This window comes from Mus musculus, chromosome 2, assembly GCF_000001635.26.
Source record: "Mus musculus strain C57BL/6J chromosome 2, GRCm38.p6 C57BL/6J".
NCBI classification, from domain to species: domain Eukaryota; kingdom Metazoa; phylum Chordata; class Mammalia; order Rodentia; family Muridae; genus Mus; species Mus musculus.
The window spans coordinates 13,572,999-13,591,866 of record NC_000068.7 but is presented as its reverse complement, the minus strand read 5'-3'; the positions used below and the strand labels follow the sequence as shown (position 1 = coordinate 13,591,866).

At 42.0% G+C, this 18,868-nt stretch overlaps 1 protein-coding gene across 1 annotated transcript; it reads right to left on the bottom strand.

Moving 5' to 3' along the window:
- Window positions 1–9,040: 9,040 nt before the first annotated feature.
- On the bottom strand, window positions 9,041–17,556 carry Vim (vimentin). The gene is made up of 9 exons (NM_011701.4): window positions 16,873–17,556; window positions 16,266–16,326; window positions 13,359–13,454; window positions 13,117–13,278; window positions 12,321–12,446; window positions 11,629–11,849; window positions 11,184–11,227; window positions 10,169–10,254; window positions 9,041–9,394 (listed from the first exon to the last, which is right to left on the bottom strand). The coding sequence occupies exons 1-9, from the start codon at window positions 17,433–17,435 to the stop codon at window positions 9,353–9,355; spliced, it is 1,401 nt and encodes a 466-aa protein (NP_035831.2). The 5' UTR covers window positions 17,436–17,556; the 3' UTR covers window positions 9,041–9,352.
- Window positions 17,557–18,868: the final 1,312 nt, after the last annotated feature.

The following is an 18,868-nucleotide window of genomic DNA, read 5'->3' as shown; positions in this document are numbered from 1 at the left end:
TCATCAAATGTGTCTAGTGGCAGGAAAATAGATTAATAACTGCTTCAGGAACATAATGAATTGACATTTGCACCTGCCACCATGTGTATAGTTCAGGATCTTCTGCTATCCCCAACCACTGCATGCATACAGTGAAGACACTGGTCTGAACCATGGCTGCAAGGCCGCTTTGCTGTGCAAGTGATCCGAGGATCCTCATTGGCTTGCCTGAAACCTCTCTCTTCTGCTCTCTGCAACAACTCTTGTTCTGTCTTTTCTTCCTTCCTTTTTCTGTTGTCAGACCTACCTGGGATACATGCCTGGAACTCAAGTCACCTGTCTACTCCGCTCTTCCATTCATCCTTCGAATAAAGCACCTGTCCTGTCTAACCCACCACTTGCCTTTGGCAGGACCTTGGTCAGCACAACTTGGATGGTTGATTTTTCATTATAATATGTGCTTCTGTATCAATGTATAAAATTGGATTACAATGTACATTTCCCACTGTGTCCTAATTTGGTGTTTGAAGTTAGGCTTCTGATCTCTCCACAATTCATGTTGACAAAAACATCCCAACACGTAGCATTAGGAAGTGTGGGTTTCAGAAGAGAAGTGTGCCACGAGGTCCCCACTTGCACAAAGGGAATCTGGAAGAGCTCATCCCTTTTCACTCTATCTACCCCCTGTACCATCTGAGGACATGACTTCTGTTCCCTCCTGAAGATACAATGACAAGTCACCATTTTGGAAGCAGAATCTAGGCTCTAAAGTCTTAGGCTTGTGTGTGTGTGTGTGTGTGTGTGTGTGTAACACAGATGTGTTTTATAGTTGTGTATGGTTAATAGAAAGACCAGAATTGAACATTTAGTACCAGGTGACGGACTTTTTGCCTTGTCATCTCATAATGGAGAAAGAAAGGGCAACGGGGGCACAAGAAGCCCCTATAGCAACACTGATCTCATTGAGAGTGGGGAAGCTTCATGTCATACACCTTTCTTAAATGTCTCACAGCAACACTGTTGCAATGGTAATTACACTTTAATGAGTTTGGATAGGGACCACTCTACAAATGACAGCACTTCACATACACTGTATCTTTTCATCCTCACAATTCTTGTGTGTGTGTGGGGGGGGCATCATTGTCCAGTTTTATATTTTACATCAGATAGAAGCAGCTTGTCAAAAAGAAAACATTCCCTGAATTGTGTGGGTAGGATTTGATACAGCTCTGACCCCACAGTTGCTGTTCCATGGGATAAAAGTTCATGATTAAGGTGCCAACAGACTCTGTGTCTGGTGAAAAACTGTTTCTACTGTTTTTATGTTGTAGATGGTGATTTCTTCTTACTGTGGCCTGCCAGACAGAGTGGCAAATAAATTCTCCAGGCCTGTTAAGTAAGCACTCACATTCTACCAATGAGGGCTAAGCTAGCTCCCAAAGGCAGACTTTCTGCATATTAGTCACGCTGGGAAGAAGGCTTCACCCTATGTATTGGGCTGTGTAAGCATTCAGGTAAACAGCTAGAGTAGAAGCTTATGCCCCTCTCCACTTCTCATGTCCGTCTGTAGCCATAGAAAAGAGGCTGTGGATCCTTGGTGTCTGTGTTAAGGGCTCATCAAGGGAAGGCAGCTGACTGCTGTGCATTATAGGATAAATGCACTTGCTTGGCCAGAAGTCTCTTCTGTCTGTCACTGGCCTGGGAGAGGAGGGCTCACAGTTGTATACTCTCCTGGCTTCTACAATCCTCTTGGTAAATTGTTTAGACTTACACTTTATGTCATCATTCTTTCTCCCCATCCCCTAGTTAAAAAAAATAATAATGTCCTTTAATCTTGGATTAATGTTATACATAAAAGAACCAAACATTAATCTCTGCTTTCACCCTAGGTGGGGAAAATGTAGGCTCCGTTTATTAGTTTTCCAAAGTGGAAGATAAGGAAAATGCTAACAGTGTAATTAAAGATAAAAATAAAAGAAGACTTAGTGAGATTTGAATTCCTATGAGATGTTCTCCTAGGAGGCTTTCCATTAAGTCTCATTTCTGACAGTCACAGATAAAGGAGATGAATCTCATGTCCAGACCCTCAATTCCTGGGATGTGATTTTTAACACAGTTGTCAGGGACTTTGCAGGCTTGGAGCTATTACTCTCAATGGGTATTGGCAGCACTCCTTATTATCTTGGTCCTTCTTACCTCACCATCTGTGAAGAAATGTGACTTTAAATGGTACTGAGTGCTAGACCTATATGAAGAAAGTGAATCTGCAGCCGAGGGAGCCCCAGGCTCGTAAGTCTCACAAGGCAAGTGTTAGTTAGAAAGGAGAGACGAGATGGAAAGGGTAGGATTACGGCTCAGAGAACATTGCAAAGTGGATAAAGGGCAGAAAAGGTTGCTTAGAGATGATGCTTATTTGTGTTTCCAATGCTGTTTATGTACTCGATTCACTATGAGCCCATTGACAAAGAATTATTATCGCCATGCATTATATTATGTTATGACTTACAATTCTGAGGTGGATCTGGGATACTCACAGAGTTCGTTTTTACTTTTTGCTGAAGCTGGCTTCAACGTTGCAGCAATCTTCCTGGATCTGCCTCCAAGTGCTGGGATTATGGACATGAAGCACCATTCAGACAAAAGTACCCTAGGGCTTCCACCAGCCATTGCAATTAGCATTTGATACAGTAGTTGTAACACGGGGTGTTGAAGAGCGAAGCACATTCATGGTCTCTTTCCTCCTAGATTATTCTAGAGACAAGATGACCAGATATCATCCATATCGAAGATAGAAGGCATGTGAGTTAGAAAAGAAGTACTATTAATAGTCACACTGAGGGCAGGACATAGTTCAGGTGGAAAAGTGCTTGCCTTGTGAGCATGAACACCTGAGTTTCATTGACACATAAAGCCAAGCGTTTTAGTGTGGTGGTTCATGGCTTTTATCTTAATACTCAGGAAGCAGAAGCAGGCAGATCACAGCAGTGCATTCAAGACATAGCAAGTTTCAGGCAAGCCTTGTCTACATAATGCAACCCTGTCTAGGAAAAAAAATCCTGAATGGGGTGGCTCGCTTGTAATTCTAGTGTTGGAAAGGCAAAGGTACATAGGTGTACACACAGAGACAAACACGGAGATACATACATCTACAAGCAAACATAATATATACACATATACACAGTGAACAAATAATATATACAGAGTTACATAGACATACACAAACACATGCACTCATACAGAGATACATGCAGTTATACACAAACACACAGAGACACATGCACACACACACAAAACATACACACAGGCAAACACATAAAATATACATATACATAATATATACAGAGATACACCTAGAGACACACACAAACACACATGCAGATACATACAAACACACATACACCCACAGAAACATTCATACAGACACACTCAGAGATATACATACAGAAACACACAGAGACTCATACATTCACACAAACACATACAGACACACAAATTGTGGTATTACAACAGACAAAAACTATGACTTCAGTGACCTATGCTTTCTCTGCCTTTGCAGTGTCTGTAACTATGACATGACATAAATCACAGCTCATATCACAGCCTATGGAAAAGGGTTTGAGAGAATTCCCTTGACTTTAAATACAGATAGATACAAAGAAAAAATCACTTCTAGTGCCTACTTATTAGTCAAAGAGAGAGTGGATAATCATAGAATTACAGTAATTTGAAACTTAACAGAAGTTTAGGAGGTCTTCTACTCTAGAACACACGTTGTTGACAGCTCATCTCCCTGCAGACAATACCTTCCATCTTCTTTCTACCTCAGTCTACCCACCCTCCAAAGGCCTGTTCTCCTAGCATGACCAAGAGGCAGCCTTTTGAGTTTGGACTACTTTTCTACGACCCCGGAGTTTGAAACCATATGTACTTTGAGTTAGCACAGCTTAACATATGACTCCCACACAATAATCTCAACTCCTCAGAAGAAAAGATAAAGGTTTCATTTTGTTAAATGAAAATGTATTCACAGCAGCATGTCTATTTATCAGAGAATCTATCTTGAATAACAATTAAGCTGGGCTGTAAAAAGTACATACATACATACACATACATACATACATACATACATATGCATGCATACACAAACACACACACATACATAAAATATTCCAGTTTTATAAATTAAACTTGGTGAACTCTATTCCTTTACATCTTTCCTATTGTTCTATAAAACAGTGACTTGTGTAGTTGATGATGGACTTGAACGCAGGATGTTGTAGAGACTTGAGCTCCTGGTCCTCCCACCTCCACCTTACAGGAGCTGGGATTGCAGGTGTGCACCCACATCTAGTGGCTCATCTGTGTCTCACTACAGAAAGACTGGATTTACATCTCAGCCATTTTGTGAAATTCTAACTCATATGCTGGAGTTTCTGCTATGTATATGTGGCAGGGCTAAAATACAGCTTTCCTTTTTTTTACTTTGATAGTTTTTAGAACTTTATTTCAATGTAACTATATGCATAAGAAATACATTCATAATGGTTAATAGAATGCAATTATGTTTAACTTATCCTACACAATCTTGACCAGAAACATGGAACATGGTTTACAATAAAAAAAATGATAACAAAAAAACAAACTGCAATCTGTTTCATCTTCGTTGTATAAATATGTTTCATCTTTCTTTGTATAAAAAATCCTCCATCAAATGCTGCTGATGGCAGCAGAACCTTGAGAAATATACCTTTGGTTTGCCTCAGAAAAGTAACACATATTGCACTGTAAAGGTTTATAAAATTGGCACAAAATATTGTTGTAATGTCACAATACCAGTTTTAAGAGTCCGGTAACTAACGAGAGCCCACGGGTCATACACAGAACTCTAGGAGCTATCACACTTTCCCAGCAGCACACAGACTGTAAGTTCACACAGTCAGATCATTCTGAACTAAGACCATCAGCTCACCTCATGTGCTCAGTCAACCAGGAAACCTTGAGTTTTGCAAAGAAAGCAGAATTTCTTCAGCATTTCAGTTGACAAACAACAGCATGCTAACAGGCAAGTGATTCCTTCCGTTGTCCACTTTCAGAGTGAAACGTGTGAGATGAGCTTGGGCTTTACTTTGCATTACTTTTACATCTTTCTTCTTTAGTAGGAAACTTATTTGTTGCAACTGAAGTCTGATCTGGGCCCAAATCCTGCTTAGCTGATTTTCAAGAGACCTATCAACAGTCCTTCTCCTTGCAATGGGGTTATTTTGATATGTCCATACATCATGTAATCAAAACATAAGAAGAGAGTGCATTTAAAAATCAGACCTACTTAGCTAAGCTACCAGTACAGTATAGAGTACTGGTTGGCTCCCTATGTGGGTATGTAGCTGTGTGGCTGTGTGGCTGTGTAGGAGTCATGGCAACATCTCCTGTGTCATTGTGATCTATGCCAGAAAGAGACCATTCAGCAAAGCACAGCTTCTACTGATACCCATCATCCTGACACACAGTGAAGTCAGCAGTTGGAAGATGATCCGTCATAAACTGAGAATCATTTATATGGTATCTGTTGATTTTATTGTGCCTGGAGTATATGTGGTCAGGTGTGTGTATATGCACATGCATATGTGCACATGTGTATATGGAGACCAGGATCTCATACTACACTTTTTGAAATGGGCTCTCAGAAGACATAACAACAGAATCTGAGGAAATCCAAAGAAACCATCAGATCCTACTGCAAAAGCCTATACTCAACAAAACTAGAAAACCTGGATGAAATGAACAGTTTTCTAAACAGATACCAGGTACGAAAGTTAAACCAGGATCAAATTAACAATATAAACACTCCATGTCCTCTAAAGAAATGGAAACAGTCATTAATAGTCTCCCAACCAAAAAAAAAAAGCCCAGGACCAGATGGGTTTAGTGCAGAGTTCTAGCAGACCTTCAAAGAAGACCTAATTCCAACACTCCTCAAAATAGAAATAGAAGGCACTCTACCCAATTCGTTCTATGAAGCAACAATTACTCTGATACCTAAACCATATAAAGACACAACAAAGAAAGAGAACTTCAGACCAATTTCTTTTATGAATATCAATGCAAAAATACTCAATAAAATTCTTGCAAACTGAATCCAAGAACACATCAAAACGATCATTCATCATGATCCAGTAGGCTTCATCCCAGGGATGCAGGGATGGTTCAACATATGGAAATCCATCCACATAATCCAATATATAAACAAACTCAAAGACAAAAACCACATGATCAACTCATTAGATGCTGAGAAAGCATTTGACAAAATCCAACACCCCTTCATGATAAAAGTATTGGAAAGATCAGGAATTCAAGGCCCATACCTAAACATAGTAAAAGCAATATACAGCAAACCAGTACCAACATCAAACTAAATGGAGAGAAACTTGAAGCAATCCCATTAAAATCAGGGACTAGACAAGGCTATCCACTCTCTCCCTATCTGTACAATATAGTACTCAAAGTTCTGGCCAGAGCAAGAACACAACAAAAGGAGTTCAAAGGGATACAAATTGGAAAAGAAGAAGTCAAAATATCACTATTTACAGATGATATGATAGTATCATATCATGTGACTAAAAAAAAAATCCACCAGAGAACTCCTAAGCCTGATAAGCAACTTCAGCAAATTGGTTACAAAATTAACTCAAATAAATCAATGGCCTACCTCTACTCAAAGGATATTCAACTCAAAGGCTGGGAAAGAAATTTTAAAAACAACACCCTTCAAAATAACCACAAATAATATAAAATACCTTGGTATGACTCTAACTAAGGAAGTGAAGATCTGTATGATAAGAACTTCAAGTCTCTGAAGAAAGAAATCGAAGAAGATTTCAGAAGAATGAAAGATCTTCTATGCTCATGGATTGGCAGGATTACTATAGCAAAAATGGCTATCTTGCTGAAAACAATCTTCAGATCAATGCAATCTCCATCAAAATTCCAACTCAATTCTTCACTGAGTTAGAAAGGGCAATTTGCAAATTCATCTGGAATAACAAAAAACCTAAGATAGCAAAAACTATTCTTAACAATAAAAGAACCTCTGGTGGAATCACCATCCCTGATTGTGTACATCCCTGATGTAGTACATCATCAAGCTGTACTACAGAGCAATTGTGAAAAAACAAAACAAACAAACAAACAAACAAAACTGCATGGTACTGGTACAGTGACAGACAGGTAGATCAATGGGATAGAACTGAAGACCCAGAAATAAACCCACACACCTATGGTCACTTGATCTTTGACAAAGGAGCTAAAAGCATCCAATGGAAAGAAGACAGCATTTTAAACAAATGGTGCTGGCTCAATTGGCAGGTATCAGGTAGAAGAATGCATATTGATCCATTCTTATCTCCTTGAACAAAGCTCAAGTCCAAGTGAATCAAGGAACTCCACATAAAACCAGAGACACTGAAACTTATAGAGGAGAAAGTGAGGAAAAGCCTCGAAGATATGGGCACCGGGGAAAAATTCCTGAACAGAACAGCAATGGCTTGTGCTGTAAGATCAAGGGTCGACAAATGAGACCTCATAAAATTGCAAAGATTCTGTAAGGCAAAGGACATTGTCAATAAGACAAAAAGGCAACTAAAAGATTGGAAAAAGATCTTTACCAATCCTAAATCCGATAGAGGGCTAATATCCAATATATACAAAGAACTCAAGAAGTTAGACTCCAGAGAACCAAATAACCCTACTTAAAAATGGGGTAAAGAGCTTTACAAAGAATTCTCAACTGAGGAATATTGAATGGCTGAGAAGCATCTAAAAAATGTTCAACATCCTTAGTCATCAGGGAAATGCCAATCAAAACAACCCTGAGATTCTAGCTCACACCAGTGAGAATGGCTAAGATCAAAAACTCAAGAGTTACAGAGACAAAGTGTGGAGCAGAAAATGAAGGAAGGAACATCCAAAAACTGCCCCACCTGGTGATTCATCCCATACACAACCACCAAACCCAGACACTATTGTGGATGCCAACAAGTTCTTGCTGACAGGAGCCTGATATAGTTGTCTCCTGAGAGTCTTTGCCAGTGCCTCACAAGTACAGAAGTGGATGCTCACAGCCATCCATTGGACTGAGCACAAGGTCCCCAATGAAGGAGCTAGAGAAAGTACCCAAGGAACTGAAGGGGTTTGCAGCTCCCTAGGAGGAACAACAATATGAACTAACCAGTAACCCCAGAGCTCCCAGGGTCTAAACCATCAACCAAAGAAAACACATGGTGGGACACACGGCTCTAGCTGCATATGTAGCAGAGGATAGCCTAGTTGGTCATCACTGGGAGGAGAGGCCCTTGGTCCTGTGAAAGTTATATACCCCAGTGTAGGGGAATGCCAGGGCCAGGAAGTGGGGGTGGGTGGATTGGGGAGCAGGGGGAATGAGAGGTGTTCGGAAGTTTTGGAGAGAAAACCCGGAACGGGTTAACATTTAAATGTAAATAAAAACGGGATAACATTTTAAATGTAAATAAAGAAATTATCTAATAAAAAAAGGGGGTCTCTCACTGTTCCTAGAGTTCGAAAATGGTCTAAACAGGCTGGTCAGTAAGTCCCAGGGGTCCTGGTTTCTTTTCTTCCCCAGGGCTGGAATTGCAGGTGAACACCATGTTCTTTTTGCATGAATTTCAGGAGTCCAAACTCAAATCCTCATAATTTTACAAGCAGCATTTTATCAAGTGAGCCATTTCCCCAATACCACATAGTTTTATATCAGTTTTGTGTGGGTGTGCACATGTGTGTGCATAAGCATGTGCAGATGCATGTATTCATTTACTAAAGGTTGAACCCAGGGCCTGTGTGTGTAAGCATGCCTCTAAGTCATATACCCACATCAAATTAAAACAATAAACAATTGAAAAAGAAGTGATCTCCCTCTTAAAAGGCTAACGTGAAAACTATATCGCAAGCATAAATAAATTGAACTCAAAAATCTAAACATGATTTTTGCAAATTAACCAATAGAAGTAAAGAGAGTTGTTTAGATATTATAAAATAACACACCAAAACAGTATTTTTGAAGATTTATTGAAGCAGTAACAAGTTGGTCAGATATTTACTGGAAAAAAGCAGTTTTAATGGTATTCAAAAATACTTTAAAAAGTATTCTAGCACAAGATTTCTTCGTAAACTAGATTATTTTGTAAACCTTTTCTACGTCTTTTGGGGTGTCAGTTGTTAAGTGCTGAGCTTCTTTCTATTCCAAATCTATCTTGCGCTCCTGAAAAACTGCAGTAAAGGCACTTGAAAGCTGTTTTCCTAAGATACGATTTTTTTTTCCTTCTTGCTGGTACTGCACTGTTGCACCAAGTGTGTGCAATTTTTATTCAAGGTCATCGTGATGCTGAGAAGTCTCATTGATCACCTGCTCAAAAAAGAAACAAAAATCAACTCATGGTAAGGAGATATGGCCCTAATCAGACAGAATTGGTTGAGCAGACTGGGAGTTTATGCTGACTCTGCAGAACGAGGCCCTAAGGAGAAGCATAGGCAGGGTGGCCTCTTCCTGCAGACAATACAAGTATCCAGTGGAAAGGTGTGACAAAAGAATACTTTGAAACTGTGTTTAGGAAGTTGGCCTTTGCAATTCCAAACAAAGCTTAAAAGCAACTAAGGCATATGTAGAGGTATGGCAAATGTATTTTATATCCTCATGCAAGGCTGAGCTTTTATAATTATAACTCATTGTAACTATGTCTTCCCTGGCATGGAGTGGCAACAAGAAAGTGATTGACCACATATGGGTCCTCGTACTATATAAGCAGGTGACAATCACTGAGAGAGAACTGTATGTCCAATGTCAAACTATCCCTGATATCACGGATGTCATTAAGTGACACACTTTAATGCAGCCAATGTAAGAGATGCCTTAAGGGTGTTTTACTCCTGTTTAGTGCACAGACTATGGTGTGCAGGAAGTTTACTGTCCTAATCAAGACCAAATAGACTGTTGGTTCTTGCATTGGTGGAATTGGGGGCTATTCATCCAGTATCCACGGGGACTCCTTAAGTTAGCTGCCATATCTGATATATCTGCTTGCTGACTTAAAGGGGACCAACACATATTTAAAGTGGTTGTATAGTTTATTCATCATTCCTTCTTTTAAACTTTCCCATATTTTAACTAAAAAATACTGACCTGTCCATCTCTGGTCTCAACCGTCTTAATCAGGAGTGTTCTTTTTGAGTGGGTGTCAACCAGAGGAAGTGACTCCAGGTTAGTTTCTGAATTAAAAAAAAAAAAAAAAAAAAAAGGCAGTAACATAAGAAAAAGTTTAAAACATTACCATTTTACCCAAAGCATCATGACTTTATTTTTATGGTTATTTAAAGTGCTACTCATACATAATCCTACATAGCACTATCCATTTGAGTACACAGCACCTAAGGGCTCCTTCATTCAGGCTGAGGTAGTAGTTCACTGACTTTGCCATTAGCAGGAAGTAGACTGAGTCTATACTTAACAGGGTAGCAAAGGCAAGAATGTACTCGAGTTTGAAACTGAGGGTATCAGGCTAGGGGTGGAGCTCTGTGGGTTTAGCTTAGCTGATTGCCCTGGGTTTGGTCTCCAGCAGTCATGAGAACTATAATAAAAAAGGGACCAGATGGTCGAGCCTGAAAGCATACATGTAAGTAATATTATACAGAATGAGCCATTGTACTCATGTATGTAAGAATACACAGTGTGTGTGTGTGTGTGTGTGTGTGTGTGTGTGTGTGTGTGTGTAACAGCATTTAAACAAAAGGAAGCCATGAACTGAAAAGACAGCCATATATGTCAGGGGGCAGTACATGGAAGGTTTCGAGAGAAGAAACGGAAGCGAGAAAGTGACTTAACTCTATCAGAACCTCAGAAGCCCAAAAGAAATATTCAGAAAATAAAATGGCTATACACATGTATTTATAAAAGAGAAATCATGTTTCATTGAATTTTCTTTGGAAAAGCACAGTTCAATCAAGAATTACTGTGGGAGTGGGTGGGTAGAGGAGTGGGGGGGAGGGTATGGGGGACTTTTGGGATAGCATTGGAAATGTAATTGAGGAAAATACGTAATAAAAAATATTTTTAAAAATGTGGAAGCTATGCTACAGGCAGAGTGACTGGTGACAGCCTTGTGACATTTTTTTCCCATAAGATGAAACAATGTACTTACCTCTCAGGTTCAGGGAAGAAAAGGTTGGCAGAGGCAGAGAAATCCTATAAAAAGAGAAAGAAACACACAAAAAACTTGAGAACAAAGCACTTCAAGAAGCAGGAACAAGTTTTCGCAGTTCTTGTTTCCACCAAATGAAAATCTATTGCTGTTAGTGACTTGTTTAAGAACTTTCTACCCATGCTTGGTCTCATTGGCCCATTTAAATTTCGGAAGATATTTTTTTCCACACAGAAACATGAACCAGAAGAATTTATAGAGGGAGAACGTATTGTCTTTTGCATGGCTGTGAGTTCAAATCTACTCTGCTATTAATTATCTCTGACCACAGCAAGTTACTCTCTGCAACGTTAAGTTCCTCATATATATGGTGTCTGGGTTAAATGAGATCTTCCTAGAAAGACGACTGTGAGTTAGTTCACACATGCACGTTTGCCTTCTATACCTGCTCTCCTCGCCTTCCAGCAGCTTCCTGTAGGTGGCGATCTCAATGTCCAGGGCCATCTTAACATTGAGCAGATCTTGGTATTCACGAAGGTGACGAGCCATCTCTTCCTTCATGTTTTGGATCTCATCCTGCAGGCGGCCAATAGTGTCCTGGTAGTTAGCAGCTTCAAGGGCAAAATTCTCTTCCATCTCACGCATCTGGCGCTCCAGGGACTCGTTCTGCAGAAAGCAAAAATGGCTTCTCATGTGATTTCCCAGAAAACCCGGCTGTCCCCCAAAATATTCATAAATAAGGTACAGTAATTCTTTTAATGGTAGGTGCCCACTAGCTTTGAACAGAGAACACAAGCACCCAGTTCCATGTTTTGCTTTGATGAAATAACACTTTTACATGCAGCCTAGCTTAACTGTGAATTTATAATCCCCCTGCCTCATTCTCCAGAGTGATGAGGTTACAGGAGTAACCTCTAAAACCCCTCTTATTACAATCAATAACATATGTAAACTAAGACTTTCAAGGTACTCATTAAATAATCCTTAAAACTATCTTGATAATTCATTCTCTTTGGATAAGTGTGTGTGTGTGTGTCCGTGTGTGTTTAATTTATTTGTACAGGTCTCATTGTTAACCTAGTCAGCAGAATAGTACTGAGCACGGTATTTCCCCCCCTTTGCTGCTGTAGTACTCACAGTGCCTTTAAGGGCATCCACTTCACAGGTGAGTGACTGCACCTGTCTCCGGTACTCGTTTGACTCCTGCTTGGCCTGGCGCAGGGCATCGTTGTTCCGGTTGGCAGCCTCAGAGAGGTCAGCAAACTGTCAAGAAGGAATCAGAAATAGAGGTTGTTTTTGGTTGTGAGCTTAGTCGAAGAAGAAGAAGAAGAAGAAGAAGAAGAAGAAGAAGAAGAAGAAGAAGAAGAAGAAGAAGAAGAAGAAGAAGAAGAAGAAGAAGTAGAAGAAGAAGAAGAGGAGGAGGAGGAGGAGGAGGAGAAGGAGGAGGAGGAGGAGAAAGAAAAGAAAAGAAAAGAAAAGAAAAGAAAAGAAAAGAAAAGAAAAGAAAAGAAAAGAAGTAGAGATTGTTCACTTCCATGAGTTTTCACTCACTTAGAACAAAGAGGCATCTTCATCCTGCCTGTGTGTTTCCTAGAATTTGTCTGAACGTCTTTTGGAAAACCAGGGAAAGAGAAGCAGAACACCAGCATTGCGTTTTCAAACAGTATTTGCTCTACTGCAATGCTTTCCAAGTGGTGGCAGTCAAGAGCATGAGAGTAAGGTATTCTTTGAAGTCAGGGAAGACAATGAGTGGAAAGGGAGTCTGCCATACTAAAGGAAACTGTGAATGGAGATGAGGGGGAAGGGGTGCTGTGAAACAACAATGGCGGTCCAAGCTTTAAGCCAGCTTCTGAGTAGAGCTGGAGGTTACTAATGGAATTAGAGGCACGTGTCTGAGAGCTAGAGGTTCTTGCCACTCTGGCTCATTTCATACCTTGGACTTGTACCATTCCTCGGCCTCCTGGAGGTTCTTGGCAGCCACGCTTTCATACTGCTGGCGCACATCACGCAGGGCAGCAGTGAGGTCAGGCTTGGAAACGTCCACATCGATCTGGACATGCTGTTCCTGAATCTGGGCCTGCAGCTCCTGGATCTCCTGGAGAAAGAACAGACACAGAGAGGTCGTAGACTACACGGTCGCAGCTTTGTTCACCCACAGAAATTGGTGTCACTTACTTCATCGTGCAGTTTCTTCAAAAAGGCAATTTCTTCCTGCAAGGATTCCACTTTCCGTTCAAGGTCAAGACGTGCCAGAGAAGCATTGTCAACATCCTATTTCGAAAAGAGAAAAGATGATGTGGAGGGTGATAAAGTCTGTCCTTTATCTAACTTATTTATATTAATCCCTTTTTCACTTTATGTTGTGTATAAAGGTGTTTTGCCTGCATGTATATAAGTATGCCACGAGCATGTGGTATCCACAAAAGCAATAAGAGAGCAAAAGATGCCCTGGAACTGGAGAAGAGTGTGGGCAGCCCTGTGGGTTCTGCAAATTGAATTCCAGGTGCCCTAAAAGAGTAGCCAGTGCTTTTAACCATTGACCTGTCTCTACAGCCCCTTATTTATTTATTTATTTATTTATTTATTTATTTATTTATTTGTTCAAAAATTAACCATGTAAACCCATTCTCCTTATTGTAGAAAAGGTGCTGAAAATTTCATGACCCTTGATAAATTTATAAATCATTTAGGGTCACATTCCAATATTCATTCTTAGCTTTAAAAATGAATAGGAAACCATTTGGTTGTATTGAAGCTAACTAGTAGACAAGTTAAAAATAAACACATGTATATGCACAATGACATGGTATGGTGAACTATATGGAAAAATTCATTTTCAGTTTTAAACCTCTGTCACATTTAATAAGTCTGTAATTTTGTGATGATAGTAGTTGATGAGATTGTCCAACTTCATGTTTGCTTGAGTACACGTAATATAAAAATGAGAGCTTCAAAAATAAAATTAAAATGTTTTCTAAAGTGAGGCTTAGTAGTAAAGAATGCTGTTCTTTCAGAGGATTTTAGTTTGGTTCCCAGCACCCACATGGAGCAGTTCATGAAGGTTTATGATTCCAACTCCAGGGCATCAGGTGCCCTCTTCTGGCCTCATGCAAGCCTGCAGAAATGTCCTATACACTCACACAGACACAAACACATTACATATTTTTTAAAAATCATTTAAAATTGAGCTCAGAAGGGTTAACATATATGCATGCTCTTTTTTGTTTCCTGTATTCAAACCTTCAGATGCTTATCTTTGGAATTTAGAATAAGCACTCAGTTATCTGGCATCCAGGTTCCCAGGCTAGCCTCGTATCAAGTAGTAATTCATTGTTCAAAATCCAGGTCTTGCATTTGCAGAGATATGCTCCTCGGGCAAGAAGGAAAAGAAATATAATCCTGAACTATATTGTTTTGCCTTCTCTAATTTTTTTAATGTGTAAAACACCCTGGCTCAGCCTATAGGGTATTTCTGCCTGTCCCAGCTGTCACAGTGTTATTTCAATGACTTTGTCTGTTTTAGGATGACAGATCAAAACACTTACAATGAAACTATACTTAAACTTCTCTGCAGAGTTTTTATAAAGTGATCTATTTTAAGACAGACTGTTCAATCTTGCATGTGAAATGTTGTTTCCTTTCAAGGAAATGTTTGGAAACTTCCCTTGTAAGCAACTGTATTTGCAGTATAGTTTATAACTATAATGTTGAGTTACTCTATCAGTCCCAAAGAAAATACTAATTTAAAAAAGAATATAAGAACTTAAATAGTAGTATCATTCATTTCTGACTTCTGCTAAGCCATCAAAAAATATATAAATGATATTGGACTAACCTTCTCGAAAAAGTTCAGCTAAATGTGTCATTTCATTTAAATGAATGAATGAAACAATTTTTAGTCCACAAATAAGAGATGGTGTGTATTAACTCAGTGCTTTGTAGAAAACATTCCTTTGGTGATGACTGAAAATGCCCAGTGACTGAAAGGGGCTGCATATTCGTCTACTGCCATTAAGGATGCAAATGCCTTCAGAATGCTACCTTAGAACATTCATCTGGAGAGTTTGGCTGTTGATCCTAACAAGTGTTCCAAACAAGACTGAACTGGCCATCTGTCCACTTCGGGATGCTAAGGTAATGCCTAACCCTGGAACAAACACAAACAAACAAATCCTCCCTCCATAAAATACTCCATTCTTCAGTTTAGGGTTTAATTTTGTTTGTGGAGGGTGCTAATGAGTCTACAAACCCCCCTAAAAGGGGGCCTTTCCAAATGTGAGGGAGGACTTTAGCTTTAAGAACTTTGTACACGGCATACCTCACAAGCCTGGCCCAGACACAAGATAATGGATGTTAGCAAATACTTGTGTCCAATTGGAACTGTGGTTACATCATTACATATTCAATAAGAATGTAGCCTGTTGCAAAGCTGCTCTGGGAACACAAAGGCCCCTATTCTTTCTGTCCAGAGCCACCGCATTTGCCAGAACGTCCCTATCTACATTCCATAGTGAAGCCCATAGAAACCTTTAACACCCTTGAGCTACGGGAACAGATGGCTTCTTTTCACCCTTGTTAGATTTCAAAAATGGTTGTGCAATGACTCTTCTGCTAACTTTCACGCAGTGCCGAACTTCGAAGGAAGAAAGGGAACTTGGCTTAATTCCAGTTAAACTTTCTCATCCTCCAGAGTATTCTACATTTCCAACTGGAGGAAGCAACTGTGGTTTTTATGACCTTGTGAAAGTTAGCCAATTTCACCTTCACAATCCACAATGTAATCAAATTGTAACCATTCAATATCCGAATGTCGATATGTTTCAAAAAACGAAAGGAGAAATGTTTCGGGGGTGTGGGGGATCAGAAAAATCTGGAAACGAAGCAGAAAATAAAGCCTTCATGTTCCAAAGACTGCCCTAAATAGTGGAGTTTTTCAATCTGTGCGCTTTCCGCCGCCAGGGGGCTTTACAAGCAGACGTGAAGTTCTGCACCTTTTAAAACCTAAGGGAAGTAACTTTTAGAACCGCTCGCGGGTTGGCTCCATTGGGCTGCTGGCTGCATGTGAAAAAGAAGTCTACAAACCTGTCTGAATGACTGCAGGGTGCTTTCGGCTTCCTCTCTCTGGAGCATCTCCTCCTGCAATCTGAAGCAGCAGCACATTAATCAAAGGGGAACTGGAAAACCGCCAGGGGCGGGGCGGCCACACCCAACCACAAATGCCGCCAAGCCTTGAGTCCAGAGCTGCTGTGACACCTCCACCCACAGTAGTTACTGCAACTTGTCGAGGTGGCAGCTCTCTGCAGGTGTTAGCTGGAGTTGGGGCACACTGGAAAAGACAATCACTGCCCTTCCCTTACAATTACAGCCAATCCCCTGTCCCAATATCCCAGATGCCTTTGCCATCTCTTTGTCTGGAACCCTTCACACCCATTCTTTCCTCCTGTCTGGTAACTGTAAGCCCAGAAGAAGGACCTAAGAAACTTTCTAAAAAGTTCAATGGAAGTGCTTGAGTGAGGCGAAAAGAGAAATGTTCACTGCAAAGTTTAGGTTCAGGGTGGGGCCCGCTTCCTCTGCTATCCTCCAGACAACCGCCACCCCAGCCACATCCCCAAGGGCGTGGCAGCCCCAGTGCAAGGCCCAGGACTCCCCTCCCTCCCACACCCCACCACTCGCGTAGGTCAGGCCTTACTTCTCTCGCAGCCGCATGATGTCCTCGGCCAGGTTGTCCCGCTCCACCTCGACACGGGCCTTGTCGTTGGTGAGCTGATCCACCTGCCGGCGCAGCTCCCGCATCTCCTCCTCGTACAGGTCGCCCAGGCGCGACTTGCCCTGGCCCTTGAGCTGCTCGAGCTCAGCCAGCAGGATTTTGTTCTGCTGCTCGAGGAAGCGCACCTTGTCGATGTAGTTGGCAAAGCGGTCATTCAGCTCCTGCAGTTCTACCTTCTCGTTGGTGCGGGTGTTCTTGAACTCAGTGTTGATGGCGTCGGCCAGCGAGAAGTCCACCGAGTCTTGAAGCAGCCGCACGCCCGGCACGCTGCTCCGCAGGCGCACTGCCGAGGACCGGGTCACATAGGCGCCACCGGGGGATGAGGAATAGAGGCTGCGGCTAGTGCTGGGGCGCAGTGCGCTGCCCAGACTGTAGGTGCGTGTGGACGTGGTCACATAGCTCCGGTTGGAGCTGGGCCGGCTCGATGTGCCGGAGCCACCGAACATCCTGCGGTAGGAGGACGAGGACACAGACCTGGTAGACATGGCTTCGAAGGTGGGCTGGCTTGCTGCGGCTGGAAAAACTGCAACAAGGGAATGAGGGCGCGGTGGCTGTGAATCGTAGGAGCGCTGGGGTCTCTGGGGTCCCGGAGCAAGAGTGGCAGAGGACTGGACAACGCCAAGGGCGCTGCTTTTATAACACTGTTAGGAAAGAGGGTCCCCTCCCACTGCCATCCTAGCCGCCGAGCGAGCCAGCCAATGGGGACCCGGAAAGAAGTGAGGAAGGGGGGTGGGGGAGGGAGCTCCCCTCGAGCCTTCCTCCAGGGCTGTAGGGTATCAAGCACAGTCCTGTTACTAATTGGAAGTGCTAGGCCTTTCAGGGGCTTTCCTGGTGATCACCCGAACTCTCTACTCACCCTTGGGTGCTGAGAAAGAAGGGATCGCGGGAAGGATTCATGGGGGAAGGAAGGGGGGCTCTGGAAAGTTGAGTAAAGCGATCCCTGGCACTGGGCCAAAGGGGCGTGGGACTAGGCGCGCTGGTAGGAGGGGCGTGGTCGCAGTCGCAGATCTGCGGTCTTCTGGGACTGGGTGGGTGGGGAGATCCGAGAGCGGAGGAGCAGGAAGAGCCTGCAAAAGCAGTCCTGCAGATCGGAAGCCGGGGAGAGAGAAACAAAGAGGGCCCGAGATTGGGGGTGGAGAAGCACACAGCCCAAGATATCTGGCTCAAGACCTTTGCAGAGGGCTTGTTTGACGTGGTCATATCCCCTGATCTAACGGACTCAGTTCAACTAGAGAGGATTAGGAGCCACTGCCTCTGGAGTAAAGCCCAGGGGACGGGGTGGGGTCGCTGAGTCAGTGGATATGACTCATGGAGCCCTGAGGGTGAGATCGTCTAGCGGTTCAGGAAAACCGTTAGTTGAGATTGACTCCAGACTCCAAGAGCGCTAAGCTCATTCATTGTCCGAAGTTTTAAACCAACTTTGAGAATAACCGTTCTTGTGATTGTTGGGGAAGTGTGGAGAGTTCTCCTTAGAAAGAAACTCTTGCAGACCCGGGAGAGCCACAAAACACATCCACACACCCCTACCCCCATCCCCACCCCTGACGACAAAAGCTCCCTCCCTCCCTCCTTCCCTCCCTCCCCCTTTCTCTCTTTCTTTCTCTCTCTCTCTTTCCTGCATGAAACCACACCCTAAGTTCTGGGTGAAAGAGGAAACTACTTTGGTAATTTCAAAAGCAAGCCCAGTGATCTCGGCCTTTCTGAAAGTGGACTGCATTAGAAGATAAGCAAGTCGGACAAGAAACCATTGGGTTTTGCTAAAAAATCCAATTCGGTGAATGAGTTCGGAAGAAAGGCAGTTATGTAGCTCAAGTGATAAACTGAAGAAACAGATTTCTGTAGATTTTAGAGCAGCGATGCAGGGGAGAAGATTCTAGTGACTTGTCTGGGCAACGCCACAGATCCTATTTTCCACAAA